General features: G+C 39.3%; 1 protein-coding gene across 5 annotated transcripts in view; it reads right to left on the reverse strand.

Annotated features, from left to right (window-relative positions):
• The window catches only part of vps13d (vacuolar protein sorting 13 homolog D), a 181853-nt gene that overhangs the window by 152248 nt on the left and 12823 nt on the right, over positions 1–16782 (reverse strand). For all 5 annotated transcript variants that reach the window (XM_033048439.1, XM_033048438.1, XM_033048441.1 and 2 more), the window contains 11 exons: positions 16420–16590; positions 13768–13868; positions 11542–11710; positions 11205–11306; positions 10040–10259; positions 7701–7883; positions 6316–6446; positions 4394–4469; positions 3218–3397; positions 1531–1661; positions 231–363 (listed from right to left, as the gene is read on the reverse strand). In XM_033048439.1, the coding sequence (XP_032904330.1) occupies positions 231–363; positions 1531–1661; positions 3218–3397; positions 4394–4469; positions 6316–6446; positions 7701–7883; positions 10040–10259; positions 11205–11306; positions 11542–11710; positions 13768–13868; positions 16420–16590 (1597 nt within the window). The remainder of the gene's footprint in view (positions 1–230; positions 364–1530; positions 1662–3217; positions 3398–4393; positions 4470–6315; positions 6447–7700; positions 7884–10039; positions 10260–11204; positions 11307–11541; positions 11711–13767; positions 13869–16419; positions 16591–16782) is intronic.

Below are 16782 nucleotides of genomic sequence, written 5' to 3' on the forward strand. Positions count from 1 at the left end.
GATATAATTCCATTTGGAACAATAGATGGGATCAATGAAGTTTTCCACAACTGCAAATGTACAATAAAGAAATACGAAACATCTTAATAAAACTAGATTGTTGACATATCCTAAATAAAGCTCCACATGCACAACAAAAGGTCAACACTTTGGGCATCATCTTTAATAAAGCAGTTCTGATTTTAAAAAAATGTTATTAAATACATTGATCTAGGCTCGGGAGCAATTACCTCGAAAATTTGTCAGCAGAATTCGACCCAGATCCACAACTACCAACAAAGAATCTGGAGATTTAAAGTCATCTGGAAAAATCACTTGAGGAGCGGAAATATCTAACTTCATCATCCAGCGTTTGTCGTTTTCCTGGTGAAAAAAAAAGGGCATTTTCAGTTTTGTTGTTGTTTTAGTTTTAGAGATACAGAGCGGAAACAGGCCCTTCGGCCCACCGAGGCTGCATCGACCCCCGCACATTAACACGATCCTACACATACACTCGGGACAATTTACACCTACACCAAGCCAATTAACCTACAACCCTGTACGTCTTTGGAGAGTGGGAAGAAACCGAAGATCTGGGAGAAAACCCATGCAGTCACGGGGAGAACGTACAAACTCTGTATAGACATTGTCCTTAGTCGGCATCGAACTGGGGTCTCTGGTGCTGCAAGCGCTGTTTGGCAGCAACTCTACTGCAGCACCACTGTGCCGTCCCCAGTTCTTCAGCAATCACAGTTAATAATTTAATACTCAAATTCTCCTGCAGCAGATTTAGTGTTGCCAATAACCAGATCATAGAATTATGAATATTTAGTAAATAGAATATTGTCATTCGGTACATTTGTTCATGCCATGCAATAAAGAGGTATTCTGACTAATTCAGCTTGGACCAGTGTTGTAGGTTATGGCACATTTAAGTGCTCATCCTGGTTCTGTAGAAAGTATGATGGTTTCTTCTTCCATCCACCTCTCCAGCAATGAGGCCTAAAACTTGCTTTAAAATTATTTTCCCTAACTTCCATCAATTATTTTGTCTATTATGGCACAGGGTGCAGCTGATATAGCTGCTGTCTCAACACCAGAGACCAGAGTTTGATCCTGACCTCTTGATTTAAAGGACCATCTGATGGGGCAATATTCCCAGTGATGGAGGATAATTTCAGGATTTAGTGCTGAAATCTCCACTGGCACTTGAATCTACAATTGAAATTCAGCTGAGATTCAGGATAACAAAGGAAATTTAAACGTTGCCATCAATGGCGTGCATTTTCATCCATTCATACAGATTACGAATTCTGAATCCCCATTTACACAGATGAAGCTGTCTGCGAGGTGCGCAAAATCATAAAATGTAACCCATGATCTCGTCACACTGAGTCGGATAAGAATTTATAGTGAAATTTATTTGCTGTTCAGATGCGGCAATGATCCAACTAATCATTTATCCAACACATTTCCGCTTAGAATTAATTAATTACATTTCAGAAAATCACATGATCATGCTCAACCATGAAATGCATTTATCAGACTTACAATGAATTCTCCCACCAGTAGCTGATCAATAGTTTGCCTGATTTCAGCCTTGGTTTGCATCTTGAGCTTATTGTATTGCTTTCTGGCAGCATCTGCCACACGTAACTCTAGTTCTGATTGGTAACCAAAGCCTAGGAAAAAGGAGAAAAGAAATACACAATCTTTCACAAAGAGTAGCTGAAGGCATTTGAGTGCTAGTTTTAGATCCTACACATTAAACTAAAATTATTAGTCAAGTCAAGTCACTTTTATTTCTATAGCACATTTAAAAAACAACTCTCGTTGACCAAAGTGCTTTACATTGGTGGAGGTACTAATGTTATACAACAGTGGTTCATAGATTAAGTACTTACATAAATACATACATATAGCCTTCACTCAGAGGACGTCAAGAAAGGCTTGAGAGTAAAGATGAGTTTTAAGTCTCGACTTAAAAGAGTCGATGGAGTGGGCAGCTCTGATGGGAAGAGAGATGCTGTTCCAACCGCAAAGGCGCAGCCGCCCCTGAGCTTATGCCTAGACCGCGGGGATGTTCAGTAATCCCAAGGTATTAGAACTCTATTGCTTTGATTTGTAAGTACAAAAGAAAAAATGTGTATTCATTTATCACAAATTAACCTCATTTGGGAATTCTCAGATAATCTTGTCCTTCAAGGTTATTTAAACTACCTATTTGCTGGCTTACTGCAGATAGTGGAAGAATGTGGTTTATATCCCAGGTTCTCCAGTTTGATATGGTCAAATCAACTCCCTTATTCTGAAGCAATAGTGGCATCTAGCGTAGGTGCAAGATGATTGCTCTTTCAAGACCCAATTACAAAACTATAATTTTCTGAACGGTATCAGAGTCCTCCTCTTCCAGGAGGGATACTCACTACTCATTGCTAACTGCTATGGTTTTTAAATAGGCCAACTCCTGCCTATCACATCTCTATTTAGGAAGGAACTGCAGATGCTGGTTAAAACCGAAGATAAACACAAAATACTGGAGTAACTCAGCGGGACAGGCAGCATCCCTGGAGAGAAGGAATGGGCGACGCTTCGGGTCGAGACTGAAGAAGGGTCGCGACCCGAAACGCCACCCAATCCTTCTCTCCAGAGATGTTGCCTGTCCCGCTGAGTTACTCCAGCATTTTGTCTTTCATATCTCCTTGCCAGGGAACATCAGTCAAAATACAATACCCAGGCTATGACAGTATAGTGGCATTCAGCTCTGTTGCTGATGGGACCAGACTCTGTTACATGAGTGTTCAAGAAGGAACTGCAGATGCTGGAAGATCGAAGGTACACAAAAATGCTGGAGAAACTCAGCGGGTGCAGCAGCATCTATGGAGCGAAGGAAATAGGCGACGTTTCGGGCCGAAACCCTTCTGTTACATGAGTGTTAATGCTCACACATAGATCAGCACATGTGCAGGTCCCACCTGGCACAAGCATAGAAATGCATATGTTCAGGCTCAAGCACAAGAATCATTTTCCATTACCCTCCCTCCTCACTTCTCAAACCCTTTGTCATCCTTCTCACCCCCGCAACTAACCACATTCCAGCTCTCGATTATCACCCGCATACCTAAATCCATTTCCTGTCCCTTGGCCCATGTTCCCAACACCAGTTCCACGTATCCCACATTTCCAAAGGATACTTTAAGATGCAAGACAACAAATGATGACTTTTAAAATTACTGACCAGATGTGTGCACTTTGCCCTTGTAGAAAAAATCAGCAACTTTCTTGATAACCAGAGGGTTATAGATGATGTTGAGGGGTCGAGTGCTGACTTCTAATCTTCTCTCATAGTTACTCCAAACTGGATTTTTCTCATAGATCATTTCAAATACAGGTGGCAACTTACTGGGAGAGCAAAGAGCTGTAAGTATAATGAACAAAATGAGGTCAATTTAAAGTAGTTATCCCTTTGGTAATAGGCCTCTCACAATTTTCCTCTAGCATTATTGCTTTCTCATCCTCGAATTTGAGTACAAAATTACATATTCTTCTTGAACAGCAAGACACAGCATTCTGAAGTCAAAAGAAACTGCAGATACAGGTAACTGGAACAAAAAACAAAAGGATGGAAGAACTCAGTGGATCAAGCAGTGAATGGAGGCAAAAGGTGTAAGCCAATGTTTCAGGTCAATAAGTGTGAGATAAGGGGATTAGGTCGCATATGCAGCAGACAAATCAGAAGACATTGTCTTTTCACCTCTGGCCTTTGACCATCCATCTGTCAATCAACAAGCCCCCCTTCCCCCTCACCTGTATCCATCTATCACTTGTAAAACTTTATCCTGAACCTCTCCTCTCTTCTCTCCCACCACAATCGGTCTGAAGAAGGGTCCCGACCCAAAACGTCATCTATCCATGTTTCCCAGAGATGCTGCCAGACCTGCTGAGTTGCTCCAGCACTTTAATTGTAAATCAGCGCCTCCAGTTCCTTGTGTCTACAGTGGAGGGGGTGGAGATCAACCTTTGCCTCTCCTGCATGGTCTGTTTAGGTAGCATATGCAATGTGCCAGGCTGCACGAAGTGCAGGTGATTTGCTATACCCCCAATTGGTTTTGCAGCCTCTACATCAATGTGGATTCCCAGTACACCATCCATTACATAATCCATTAAAAAAAGAACAGTAACACTTTAAAATTTCCAGTTTAAATGAATATACTTTTCAATCAAAATCCTATTATTTATTTTCCTCTTTGATTTTCTCCCTTAGCCCCTCCTTCCTGGAGGTTATGTGGCAGGAACCAAGCTACACAGAACCTTTCCTGCACAAGACACACTTGATGTTTTGTTGTACCAGGTTCTTGAACGTAAATTACTTTCATCTATCACCTTCAATAATTAAAGCAGTTCATTGCCTCACCTGGGTTTACATTGGCAGTCTCAGACAAAGTGGAACGCATTCCCAATGTCTGTGATAAGCTTGCAGCATCATTCTCCTGTTAATGTACAAAGGAAGCACACAGTCAAAACGGTTCTCTTAACTGTGATTATATGATACTTATCACACAATTAAAAAAAACTCGATATCAAGTTAATTATGCCATACATCAACTTCCTCTCTTGGAAATTGCTCATGCAGATACTTTAAAAAACTCTCAAATTGTCTTTAAATAAGCCCCAAATAAAAGGAAATTTGCAATTATGTTGAAGAAGTGCCGAACAGGAGCAACCTCTTACACTTTCTGATTCACTTGGACTGGAAGCCAAGCCATCATTGTCATATCCAATGTAAGCAAACATGACTTGAGAAGTAATGGAGCAATTTATTTGTAAATGCAATGGCACAAAAATGTATGGAATATCTTAAACATTTTTACATTCATTCAGTGTGAGTCCATCAGAAGGCCATCACAAGAACAATGTCTTGCATGGTATATGGGTGTTTCCATAAATACACCACTCAGTAGTGAAGCTGAAGGTCTTCAAACTTCCAGGTTATTTTCCTGTTTTTTAATGTAATATTCCCATTCTTTCATATGCTGTATTTTAAGTAGTATAGATTATGGTGTATAGAGAAAATAATGAGATGAAACAAAAATAAATTAATCTGTTTTTACAAAGAAAAATATCAGATGTGTCCTTGTGTTTTCTTGCCTTTTTTGTGACATTTATCAAGCAGGATTTCATCAAATCCTTAGAGTAATTTATACCAGAAAGAATACATTAATTTTGCAATTAAATAACTCTCCATAAGCCAAATTCTGATTATGCTTATGATTTATAACCAGATAAGGTGGTTTTTCAATGCCCCAAGTTTTTGCAACAGACCGTGAGTAGCAGTCAATTTGGTCACATGTTAAATGTGCGAATTAAAAGCAGAGTAACCGTTTTTATATTTATTGTTTCTTTTTGTTATTGTTTATATTGTGTTTAAGCTTTCTATTGAAATACTAAATAATGAAAAGAACTTAAAATCATGAAATAAAAATTTAGTTTGCTCACCTATTTGAGCAATGTCTCAGTCTGTTCCCCCCCCTTGTTGAGTAACGTCGTGAATGCTATTTATGGCGCTAAAATGCTTCGCGATTAAAAAATATATTCAAAAAACGCAGTTGTAATGACCCTGGCGTGAACTACGGGCCTCGTGGTGGGTTAGGTGCTGACATTTTGTAAGGGAGCTTCAAAATTAGTCAGTGCCCTATATGTCATAAAATAAAATTCTCTTTTTGTTCCATTCAAATTTTGAAAATATTAAATTTTGGTCAAATTATGGTTGATCACAAAATAGCTCAAAAGGATCATAGGTAGGCCCATTTTTAATCCTGTGGTATTTCATTATGATATAATAACTAAAATTTGGCTACCCATGTCACAGGTTGCTACCCTCATTTACTGAAACACCTATATAGGAATATTTAATACTAAAAACATTGTTTGCCACTGCACAAAATTAGGCTTGAGATGGCTTTTGAGCTCAAACAGTTTGGGGCAACCAAAGAAGTTTTTGAAAATCTGCTTGAAGATATCAAGATTTGTGCCACTGATGGGAAGGAGGAAAAACTAATTTTGCTCAATTAAGCAAAGTAAGTCAATATTTTAGGAATGATATACCACTTGTACAAATTCTACTGACTGATGGCTCCCTCCTGAGGCTGATGACAAAATGAATTACTGAGTGATGGATTCAGCAAAGTTTTACTATTCCCCTTTCGTGCAAACACAATTAATTCCACAAAGTTTTATCACAGCAACAACAACAAAAAAATCAATTAAACGTTAACATGTTTTGTTAACTAGGCATGTTTTCCAAGTGTAATTCAGCTATCATGGACTGACACCTACTGGTTTGGGTGAAACTAGGACAGGGAATAAGGAACCTTGTGTTGCCATGTCTCGCAGGAACAAGCCTCCCAGCTGAACAGAGAACAGGGTAGATTCCGTACGAGGGGAGGACTCCACACCAATTTTCACTCCTGGAAAAAGACACAAAAGAACAAGGCAATTGTTTTTTCTGACACCTCCAGGTGACTAAATAATTAACGGTAGTGGTGCACAATAGAAGGCTCACTTTCTTACATGGCCTGTCTCAGTACAAGTGCCCAAGCTCACCACTTTCAACTGCCTGTGACTACCATACCTGCTGGTTGATCAAAGTTCCTTTGTGGCAATACTGGCTTTGTAACGACCTTATTGCAGGCAAAGACCTTCTCTAACATACACAGCAAGGCTATGCAGAACTTTGCCCACCTGTCAAGCCAGACCCCAGGCTGAATACATGGTCAAAATCATCGAAAGAGTTGGCATGCCTTGAATGTTGTTGATATCCACAAGCATTCAAAATAACAAATGCCATAAGATATCAATCATACACTATAACTTACAACATAAAAGCACAGTAAAAGAATAAAACACTTAAAACCCCATAAAATATCTTTAAAAAATAAAATACAAATGTTAATTTATCCAAATTGGTACTCTGCTCACAGCTCCACAAGAAATTCAACATCAGAGCTTCATTGGAATCATTGCGTAAAAAGCTCTCAAGAAATTTGAGTTACACATTAGTGCTAGTGGGCCTCAGAAGTGTTTCGACTACACTATCTAGTCCTCATTTCAAAAATATCTGCATTATGGTTGTAGTATATTCTCTTTAAACTTTCAGGACCATGAACAGTTCCTGCAGCACCCCACGTATAACCAACCCACTGTATTTTTTCTCCCTCCTTTCTATTCAGAACTACTTAAATTTGCTTCAATTTTCAGTTACCACAGAAAATTGTTGAAGGCTAGGATTTTTCTCAAGATGAAAATTGGAGTGCCACCACCACGAACAACGAAGGAGAGATTAAACCACCCAATTCTAAATATTGTCCTGATGGGAGACACACGCAGCACCTAGCAACATCGTATAATTAACCTCAGAACAATTATTATAAGCATGGAATGGGAATTCTATTTTAATCCAAAATTTGAAGAAATGTATCCAATTTGCAACATTTTAACAACAGTATTATTAAGCAATGGTTTATGGATTTTCTTTCATCATTTGTGGGTCTTAAAAATCATGCATACCGATTATAGCATCACATGTGCAATTTGACCTTCTCATATTCTTTCTTATTTTTTGCAATCTTGCAGTACTTTCTGCACATTGAGCTGTGATCCTTTCCCAGGATTCACTTGGGACAAATGAATGAAGGCGAATCCTGAACATCGTTGAAAATTACCTGAAAACTCCAGTTCTACAAAAGCCGTCTCAGTCCCACAAAGATTAGTCTCCTTATCGTGTCTCAGCAAGCTGACAGTCCCGCTTTGTAGCAGGAAGTTCAGTTTAATAAAAACATGGTCCCTCCTCGTGAATGTGTTCAAGTTTGATGTATCAGTCATTGTGTTAAAGATTTCATCGCCATCTGACAAAAGGAATGAAGTAAAAGTTGCCCAATGAATTGAAGGAAACTAAATACATTGTCAGTTTTCATCGAGTACGTTAGATACTTCCAATAGCTCAACAGTCAGATGAATAAACATATCAACAAGGATTTTCTTTTACAATGAGACATCCATTACAAATTTCAACTGGCCTATATAAGAGAAGTACCACTGTCAAGGCGAAGCAACAAATTTGGGTTACTCTTCTAGATTTAGTAGCAGACAGTGGAAACATATTTCTTCCTATTCTTCCTATTCAACCAGGTATATGGAATGGGCTGCCAGGGCAAGTGGTAGCGATAGGTATAATTATGACACTTAAGACACATGGACAAGTATATTATTAGGATGCTTTGCGGGATAAGGAGGGCTGGCACAGGCGAGTGAGACTAGATTGGTTAGGCAACTTGGTCAGCATGGATGAGTTGGACCAAAGGCCTTGTATTTGTACTGTATAGCTCTACGATTAATATTAGGTGTCCTTTTCCTGCTATTATCAATTTTGTCATTAAAAGTTAGTTGAACGCTTCAAAATACACTGTAGAACATCTTTTAAATATAGCTTCCAGCGAAGTAATAACACACTGTGTTATCTTTAATACAATGCCGCTGGCACATATTGAAAACTTGCTCAGTTATTTCAACATTTATTATCTTTGCATAAACCATACAGTAACTTCCAAATTTAGTCATTTGCACCAAAATCCCTGCAATGATGAATTACAAAAATAAATTATATTAAAATTGCACAAGGAGGAATAAAGTGATTTAGTATAAAAGCAATAAATAGCAAGGTTGCGTAGACAGAAAAAACCTGAAATTCGTGTTCACTCTGAACTCAGTTAGCTGATGTCAGCCTGGAGGGTGGCAAGGAAGCTGGTGTTTAATTTGTTAAACTAGATTTGGGAGAACAAATATCCTTACTGAAGGTCCAGGGAGCCATTCTGGAAACACAAACAGATGGCAGATGAAGACAATGATTGGGTTTTAATGCAATAGTTTGCAAGGTAAAGTAGTCTTCTCTTTCTTAAATGAAAGAAAGCAAATTCTATCTTCTGTGGATAGTGCAGCAAAAGAGTAAATGGTAAAGACTAACTGAAAAGGAAAGATCACGAAATAACAGATGAAGTGCCTTGATCTTAAGAGGATTATGAGTTGAGGCTGAGTTCTCAATCATTGACCATGACAGAAATGTGAACAAATGCCAATGGGAAACGTGCAACATCTGGCAAAAATCATTAGCTGCCTCTGACATCTATTCTATAATCTTCATCTCATGCGGTGGAGTTTCTGGTTATATAATTCTATTGGCTGCTGCAGAATAGAGCAACATTTCAAATATAAACTTTACAAACTAAAATAAATATCTAGTGAATTGCATAAATACACACAGATGCTGATTCTCAAGTGGTAGTTATATCTTCGGCATTTTTGGTATCAAATAAATGCTGTATACATCCTTTCAAGCCAAATCCGAAGTTATGTACAAAAGATAAAAATCAGGCCAATCTATGAGTTTCACAGACACCGCTGTTTGTTAAATGGACAGCAGCTGCCTCACCCATGGGAAATGTCAATGCTTTTCTAGAGATTTGTGGCATCAATGGAGATGATTTGGTAGGTTCTATGGAAAGGGTAAGAAGGAAGGATGGATAGTGAAGGTTCTTCTATGGGAGACTTGCCTTAATCGCAGGGATTAATCACAGGCCAGACTGTGGCAGCAAATCCCTGTGATCAGAGGTAGCATTTGATCCACAAGTCAAGGGGGAGCTTGTTATTAATACAGGGGATCTATACAGGGGACTGCTGGCACTGAATTTATTTCTAATAACATTTTTGTTACATTTTTTAATATAAATAATAAATGCAGGCTACTTCCTATTACCCATAGTTCAATACTTCTGCATAGCATATCCTTATTTGATCATGAGTTAATTGCAGATTACAAGTCGTAATGTTCCACTCTGTTTTTTTATCATTAGACAATTAAAAGCGCGCCACACATATTGACGATGTGAGCACTTTAATGGTGAGCTGGAAAGATACAACAGGACATGAAGTCAGAATGATTAAGGTGATTTGTGACAGGGGAGTGCATCGTCCAAAGAAGGTAGTGTGAATGCAAGTCTTATCATACCTAATGACTCTTCTGGGCTCCACTGCTGCTGCTCTTCAGGTGTGAGATCTTCCACAGTTATACCCTGTTGCAATTGCTGAGAGGTTTGAGAGTAGCCGTACCAGCCACCCCACCCAGGGAACCAAGACTGCAGATACTGGATCATGCCGCTGCGGTTTCCATGCATTGACTTTGGGTGTGAGGAAGAACCCAGAGCTTCTGAGGGAGGCTCACGCAGTTTCTGTCACAATGACCAAAATAAAAGCAAGTTTAAACATACAGTAATTTCCATTTTGTATGTATGCTCAAAGCAGCCCGAATGCTGAACGGTTAGATAAATGATTTGAAAAACAACTTTAGTATTTTCCCCATGCCCCAATCATTAAACTGTATTCCACTCAACACAAATAAAAATGAAAGTTCCAACATATGTCACTAGATTAACATAGTGCACTACAACTCCACACGTAGTGCTCCAAATTTCAAACCTGCCATTCTCAGTTTCTGTTAAGTAAGGACCCAGTATATATAAAATACTGTCTTAGATTCTAACGTCAAATAGCGGTGAATCTACGGTTAGTTCTGTCTTAATTGTCTACAACTTAAGGATTTTCACCTGTGCGGAAAAAATGTTCCAAATTTGCAGTCAGCATTGCATCACGGTTTTTGGTGATTGCACTCTGGTGCTGAACAATTCCTAGAGTTTTGTGCCTAGATTTTACAATCACTACTCAAAGGAATAAATCCACCTCTATGATCACAAAATGACTGATCTTAGCTCCACGAACCCTGAAGAAGTGCAGTAGAACTATGAGACTAGAGCTGCCTACAACAGTGCAGCTTACTAACACTATAAGGTCCATATTGCTCGGCACACTGTAGCAGTGGTCTGCAGGGTTAAGTCAAAAGGGAAGAATTTCTTTGATAGGTTTTTGGCACCATGATATGCTAGCAAGGAACGCTCGCTAACAGGGATCTGCTTGTCTCGGATATTGGATTATTGACACCATCATTCAATGTCAGGATTCAGACTTTTATCGCAGATTTCTTATGTTGGAAACTCTTGACAAGAGAAACCACAACTTTGCAGCTGGCAGATCGAGTTACTTCTTCTGCAACACCTTGTTGATTTAAATCTACAACCCTAACTGTGTGCAAGAGTAAGTAGTTAATCGAATATCCTGACCTCAGCCAGTATATCATGCTTCTTGAACTGCTCAAATACAATTTCTCGCAAGATTTCCAGCTCTTCGAAGCTCTGTTCGTCCTCAATCCGTTCTAACTCCTCCTAAGAAAAAAAACAATACAGCACAAGTTGTATCAGAGGGATGCAAGTGACACTCTCCACAAATATGATTTCTCTAAGACTTCCTTAGCTTCAAATATTGACTGAGCAACTCTATCGCTGTGCCACTGCGTCGCCCCAAACAATCACATTTTAGTAATTCAGTAGAATGGTTATACAGTGTTCTTAAACTAGCGACATGGCAAACTGATGTCATTTCCAACGAAGATCACATTACCTCCTCTTCTAATGAATTCAGATTTCCTTTCAGCTTTTGATGATATTTCTCAGTGTAGAATACTGCGTCCCTTGCTCGTTGCAACACAAAGGTCCAGTTTAATCGCATCCTCTGCTCACGAATCTCAGCAAGATTGGCATTTAGTGCAAAATTCCACCACTCCCGGGAACTATTTATAAGGGAAAGAACAGAAAATTGAATTTTTCCAATAATGTTAGCATGAAGTTTTTCTGAGAAAATCTATATATTTATGTGTATAGATAGATGGGTGATCTCCCATGACATTAAATGCACGCAGTGCTTTTTTGACTTTGGCAGATAGTTTAAAATGGGATTGTCAACAGTCAAAAAACTATTACATAAATAAGTGGGTGATCTGATAGCTCCAAAATTGAAATTATTCCTCCAGCCATGAAGAACAGATAACGTCTTCAGATAATACAGGGTGCGACTTCAATAGCAAATGTGCCAGGGTGTGTAGACGTACGTGGATTAGTCTCCACATGACGAGGTATATATTCTTTCTTTTGGGTTTTATATTTGCATGAATCCTGTTAAAATTGAAACTGTACGTTTAATCACATCGCTCTATAATCACAGAGGCAATTTTCATTATAAAGGTGGACATAGGAATTTATCATAAAAATAAATAATGTTAGGTATACGATGGACTGAGCAGATTAAATTAAAAAGGGTTTACCCTTCATTGACATGGAGCCAGGAAGATTCAAGAGGTTATTCTGAGTCATGAACAAACTGTACCAGTCAATAATGACATGCAGTAATTTTGCATTGATTTTCCAAAGGCTTCAGAACTGGAATTTGTTGTGAATAAGTTATTTAAATGCTGCACACAGAGCAACATGTATAAAAGAGTAAGCTTTCACCTCTTATCGATTAAATCAAAGAATATTGAGGTAGGCATTGCGAACAAATGCAAATTATGATGGTTAATTCAATGCTTATCTCTGAAAGTAAAATAAAAGGAGGAAACAACAGATTGAAGAGGTAAAAGAGTTATTTATACTTTTTACGTTCGTTAATACATGAACAATAAATAAAATCTAAAGAGATGAGACAGGAATTGTTTAACAATAATTAATGGGAAGAAGAAAGGAAGAGGCGGAGACAGTAGGCTATGGGAGAGCTGGGAAGGAGAGGGGAAGGAGGGAGAATGCAAGGACTACCTGAAATTGGAGAAGTCAATGTTCATACCGCTGGGGTGTGAACTGCCCAAGCAAAATATGAGGTGCTGCTCCTCCAATTTGTGGTGGGACTCACTCTGGCCATGGAGGAGGCCAGAAAGGTCGGATTCGGAATGGGAGGGGGAGTTGAAGTGCTGGGCCACCGGGAGATCAGGTTGGTTACTCTTGAGTGTAATGTCACCACCGTCTTGTGCAACTGGATCATAACGTCCAAACTCCTGTACTCAATTCCCCAACTAGTGAATGCCAACATGCCAAAAGCCTACTAAATCCCTCTCTCTTCCTGTGACATCACTTTCAGGAAGTCATGTATGTGTACTCCTTGATCCCTCTGTTCTACAACACTCTACTGTTCACTTTGAAGGTCCTGCCCTGGTTAGACTTCGCAAAATATACCCCACACTAAACCAAATTAAACGTCAGTCATTCCACATCCGACGTCCAACTGATCAAAACCCTGCTGCCATTCTTGATAATGTTTTTCACTGTCCATAACACCATCTATTTTTGTGTCATCTGGTAACTTTCTAATCATGAATTGTACATTCTCAATAAAAACTAATGATATAGATGAAAAAAAGCAATGAGCCCAGCACCAATCCTGAGACACACTACTAGTCACAGAATTCCAGTCCTAAAAAATGACTTTCCATCACTACCCTCTGCTTCCTACCATGAGCCAAATGTTTTCTCCAGTTAGACAGCTCATCCAGGATATCATACGATTTAACCTGGAAAAGCCTAATATACGGAATCTAACCAAATGCCTTTCAACAAATAAAGTTTGCACCAGGATACTGAAGAGACTATATTTGGATTTGTCTTGCACTTTCATGGGAAAACTTGGCATAATCCAACTAGCTTTGCTCATTCTTTTCATCAGTAATGTACAGAGCACCACTGATAGCATTGTAGGTGTGCGGATGAAAATGCCCCCCTTACACGCAACTCGAAAATGCAAAATAAGTCAATTTGTTAATTTCCAGAAGTCACACAAAAATTAAACTGAAGGGAGACTTACTTTAATTTAATGGGAACTTTAGGTCTCCATTTTCTCAATTGAAGTTGCCGTTCTTTTCTTTCCATTTCTTTCAAGAATGTCATCAATTGCTGGTACTGCACCTGAGCATAAAGTAGCACAAGATACCAACTTAGAATTTATATCTGAAACAGCAGCAAGTGCAAACAGAATGTCCACTTTACATAACCCATATAGAATTCTTCTTTCAGCATTTTGATCGGAATGTAGATCAACACCTTTAACAAGATTTAGAATAACCAATAGGTTCAACATTAACTGGACTGCTGAGATTTGTCCGCACTCTCAATCCAGAATTGCAAGGCTGAATGCAGAGATAAGTTTTCATGGTTTCAATTACCTACATTCAAATTAAAATTTGCCATCTGCAAAAGAAATTTGTCACCCAACAAATAAACCTCTGCCAGTACAAAGCTTGCAAGCAAATTGAACAAGCAATCTACTGTGTTTTTTAACTTGCTTAGATGGAAATGTTATACACTAAATTCTCGTTATCTATCGACATACTATCAGCAAGTCTATATATCCATTGTTTCAGCCTGAATAGCATATTCCTCTGGAGTCTTCTCCTATGGCATCTAGTGAATACAGTTTTCCATAACATGAATTGTATTTGATGTCGTACAATGGCAGGTGGTGAGATATAAATAGTTGGTCTGCTGTTTGAGCCAGGGTTGGAATCGGAGGCAGGATTATTGAGAGCAGGAACCTTGGTAGTTTTGTAGCCAGAACTGGAGGCAGGAATGCAGAAATAGACACAAAATGTTGGAGTAACTTCGTGTGTCCGGCAGTATATCTGGACATGTGATGTTTCTGGTCGGGACCCTTCTTCAGACTCGGGAATGCAGGTTGGGTATGTGGTGGGAGCCAGAGTCAGGAACAGCAGCTTCCAAGAATAGGTTTGTGGATAGAGCCAAGATCCTGTGCACTGGCCAGGTGTGAGGATTGGGCCAGGGCCAGGAACACTGGGGCTGGGAACACACTTGATTTGCAGTTGCAAGCACGATCCAGAGTTTTTGCATGTTCTAGTTTGTTTTGATAGGCTCAAACATAGAAACTGAAACTTGCATAAAAATATGAATCCAGAGAAAACAATCCAAGTCTGTCCAACCTCTCCCTGCAGTTGGTAAATCTCCAAAGTACCCTTCCCAAATTCTCCACATCCTTCCTGTAACTGGGTGCCCAGAGCTGCAAGCAATATTCTAAATGTGGCCTAACCAAAGTCCTATAAAGATGTATCATGACTTCCTGATTGTTACAATACAATACAATATAATATTTATTGTCATTTGAGCCTCAGTGAGGCTCAAACGAAATTCCGTTTCCACAGCCATACAAATAAAGACAATTTCCTACAGACATACACACAATTTAATTCACACAAACATCCATCACAGTGAACCCACTGTGATGGAAGGCAAAGTCTTTTCTCTCCCCTGTTCTCCATGTCTCTCCCGATGTCCAAGCCCCAGGCATTGTTACTCTCAATGCCCCGAACTATGAAAGCAAGCATACCTTATGTCTTCTGTACCCCTGTCACCTTATGTTACCTTACGCCTTCTTTACCTTTACCTTGAGGGAGTTATGTACTTGGACCCCAGAATCCCTCTATATATTGATGTTGTTGCGGGGCATGCCCTCAATTGTATATTTTCACCTTAAATTCTACCTCCCAAATGCAACACCTCACACTTGCTTAGATTAAACTCCATCTGCTATTTCTCTGCCCATTTATGTAGTTGTTCCATATCCCACTGATCTATATACCTTAACAACCATCCTCACAGCTTGTGACCCCATCAATCTTGGTGTTATCTGCAAACTTACTAAACAAGCTGTCTACGTTTACTTCCAAGTCATTTATTTTCTATCACAAACAGCCGAGGTCCCAGCACAGAACTCCACTAGACATAGACCTTCAGCCTGAATACTGCCCCACCACCACCACTGGTCACCTGGCTAGGCTCATTTCTCAACACGAGGTCCAGTATGTTCCCTTCTCCAGCTGGACTACCCCATACTGTTTTGAGAAACCCTCTTGGATAAGCCTGACAAATTCTACCCTGTATAAGTCTTTGGCATTGAGCAAGTGTCTGTCAATCTTGGGGAAGTTAAAGTCACCCACAAAGACAACCATGTTGCTTTGATATCTTTCGGTAATCTGTTTACAACTCTGTTCCTCACTCCCACTTTCTCCTCTTTACCTAATCCCATCAGAGTGCATGCTTCTTTCTTGTTTCTAAACTACCGACATCGCCTCAGTGGACAAACCCTTCAGTGTGTCCTCTATGAAGGCTGCTATGGCAGTCTCCAAGGGAGAATTGTGAATTATTTGTTGCCAAGATGAGAGTACAAGTAATCTGCGATGTAACAATACAGCAGCGTTGGTTCAGACTGGCTAAAACCAGTAGTATTCTCTACAATATTCCTTGCATTGAAATAAACAAACTTCAGCCAATCAGCCTCACTTAGACTTGTTGGTTAGTTGACCGACATCCTCTGAGAACACCACTGTTTCAGAATATTAGTGTAATATGCAGAAGTAAATGATGGACCAAAACACTTACAAACAAGAGAATTTAACTTCCTCTAAATGACCCCTTACTCTCTTATTTTTGGTTCAAACTGCCTTACCTGCGAAAGTTTCAATGGAATTGTCTTCAGTTTGACATCACACTCAATGCGCGGTGTATTCCGGGAACGCAAGGGCTCTTTGGCTCCGTTTCTCTTTAAAAGTGCAGAAGCGCAGACAGGTTCGAGTATGTACTTGTGATCTCTGTTTTGCAGGCAATGATCTATTGCATCCTGGAAAGTAATAAAGATGCGTGAGATCCAAATATACTTCCCTTCACCCTCAAGCAAATAGTTTCCAAGCTTAGTCAGAACGGTTCTTCATAGAATCAAAGTCAAAGGTTATATTTTTAATGATAAAGGAAAATCTCAGCAACTATTTTTATTGGAAATTCTCACCCAATAATACAAAAAAACAAAATGATC

This window comes from Amblyraja radiata, chromosome 31, assembly GCF_010909765.2.
Source record: "Amblyraja radiata isolate CabotCenter1 chromosome 31, sAmbRad1.1.pri, whole genome shotgun sequence".
In the NCBI taxonomy this organism is placed as follows: domain Eukaryota; kingdom Metazoa; phylum Chordata; class Chondrichthyes; order Rajiformes; family Rajidae; genus Amblyraja; species Amblyraja radiata.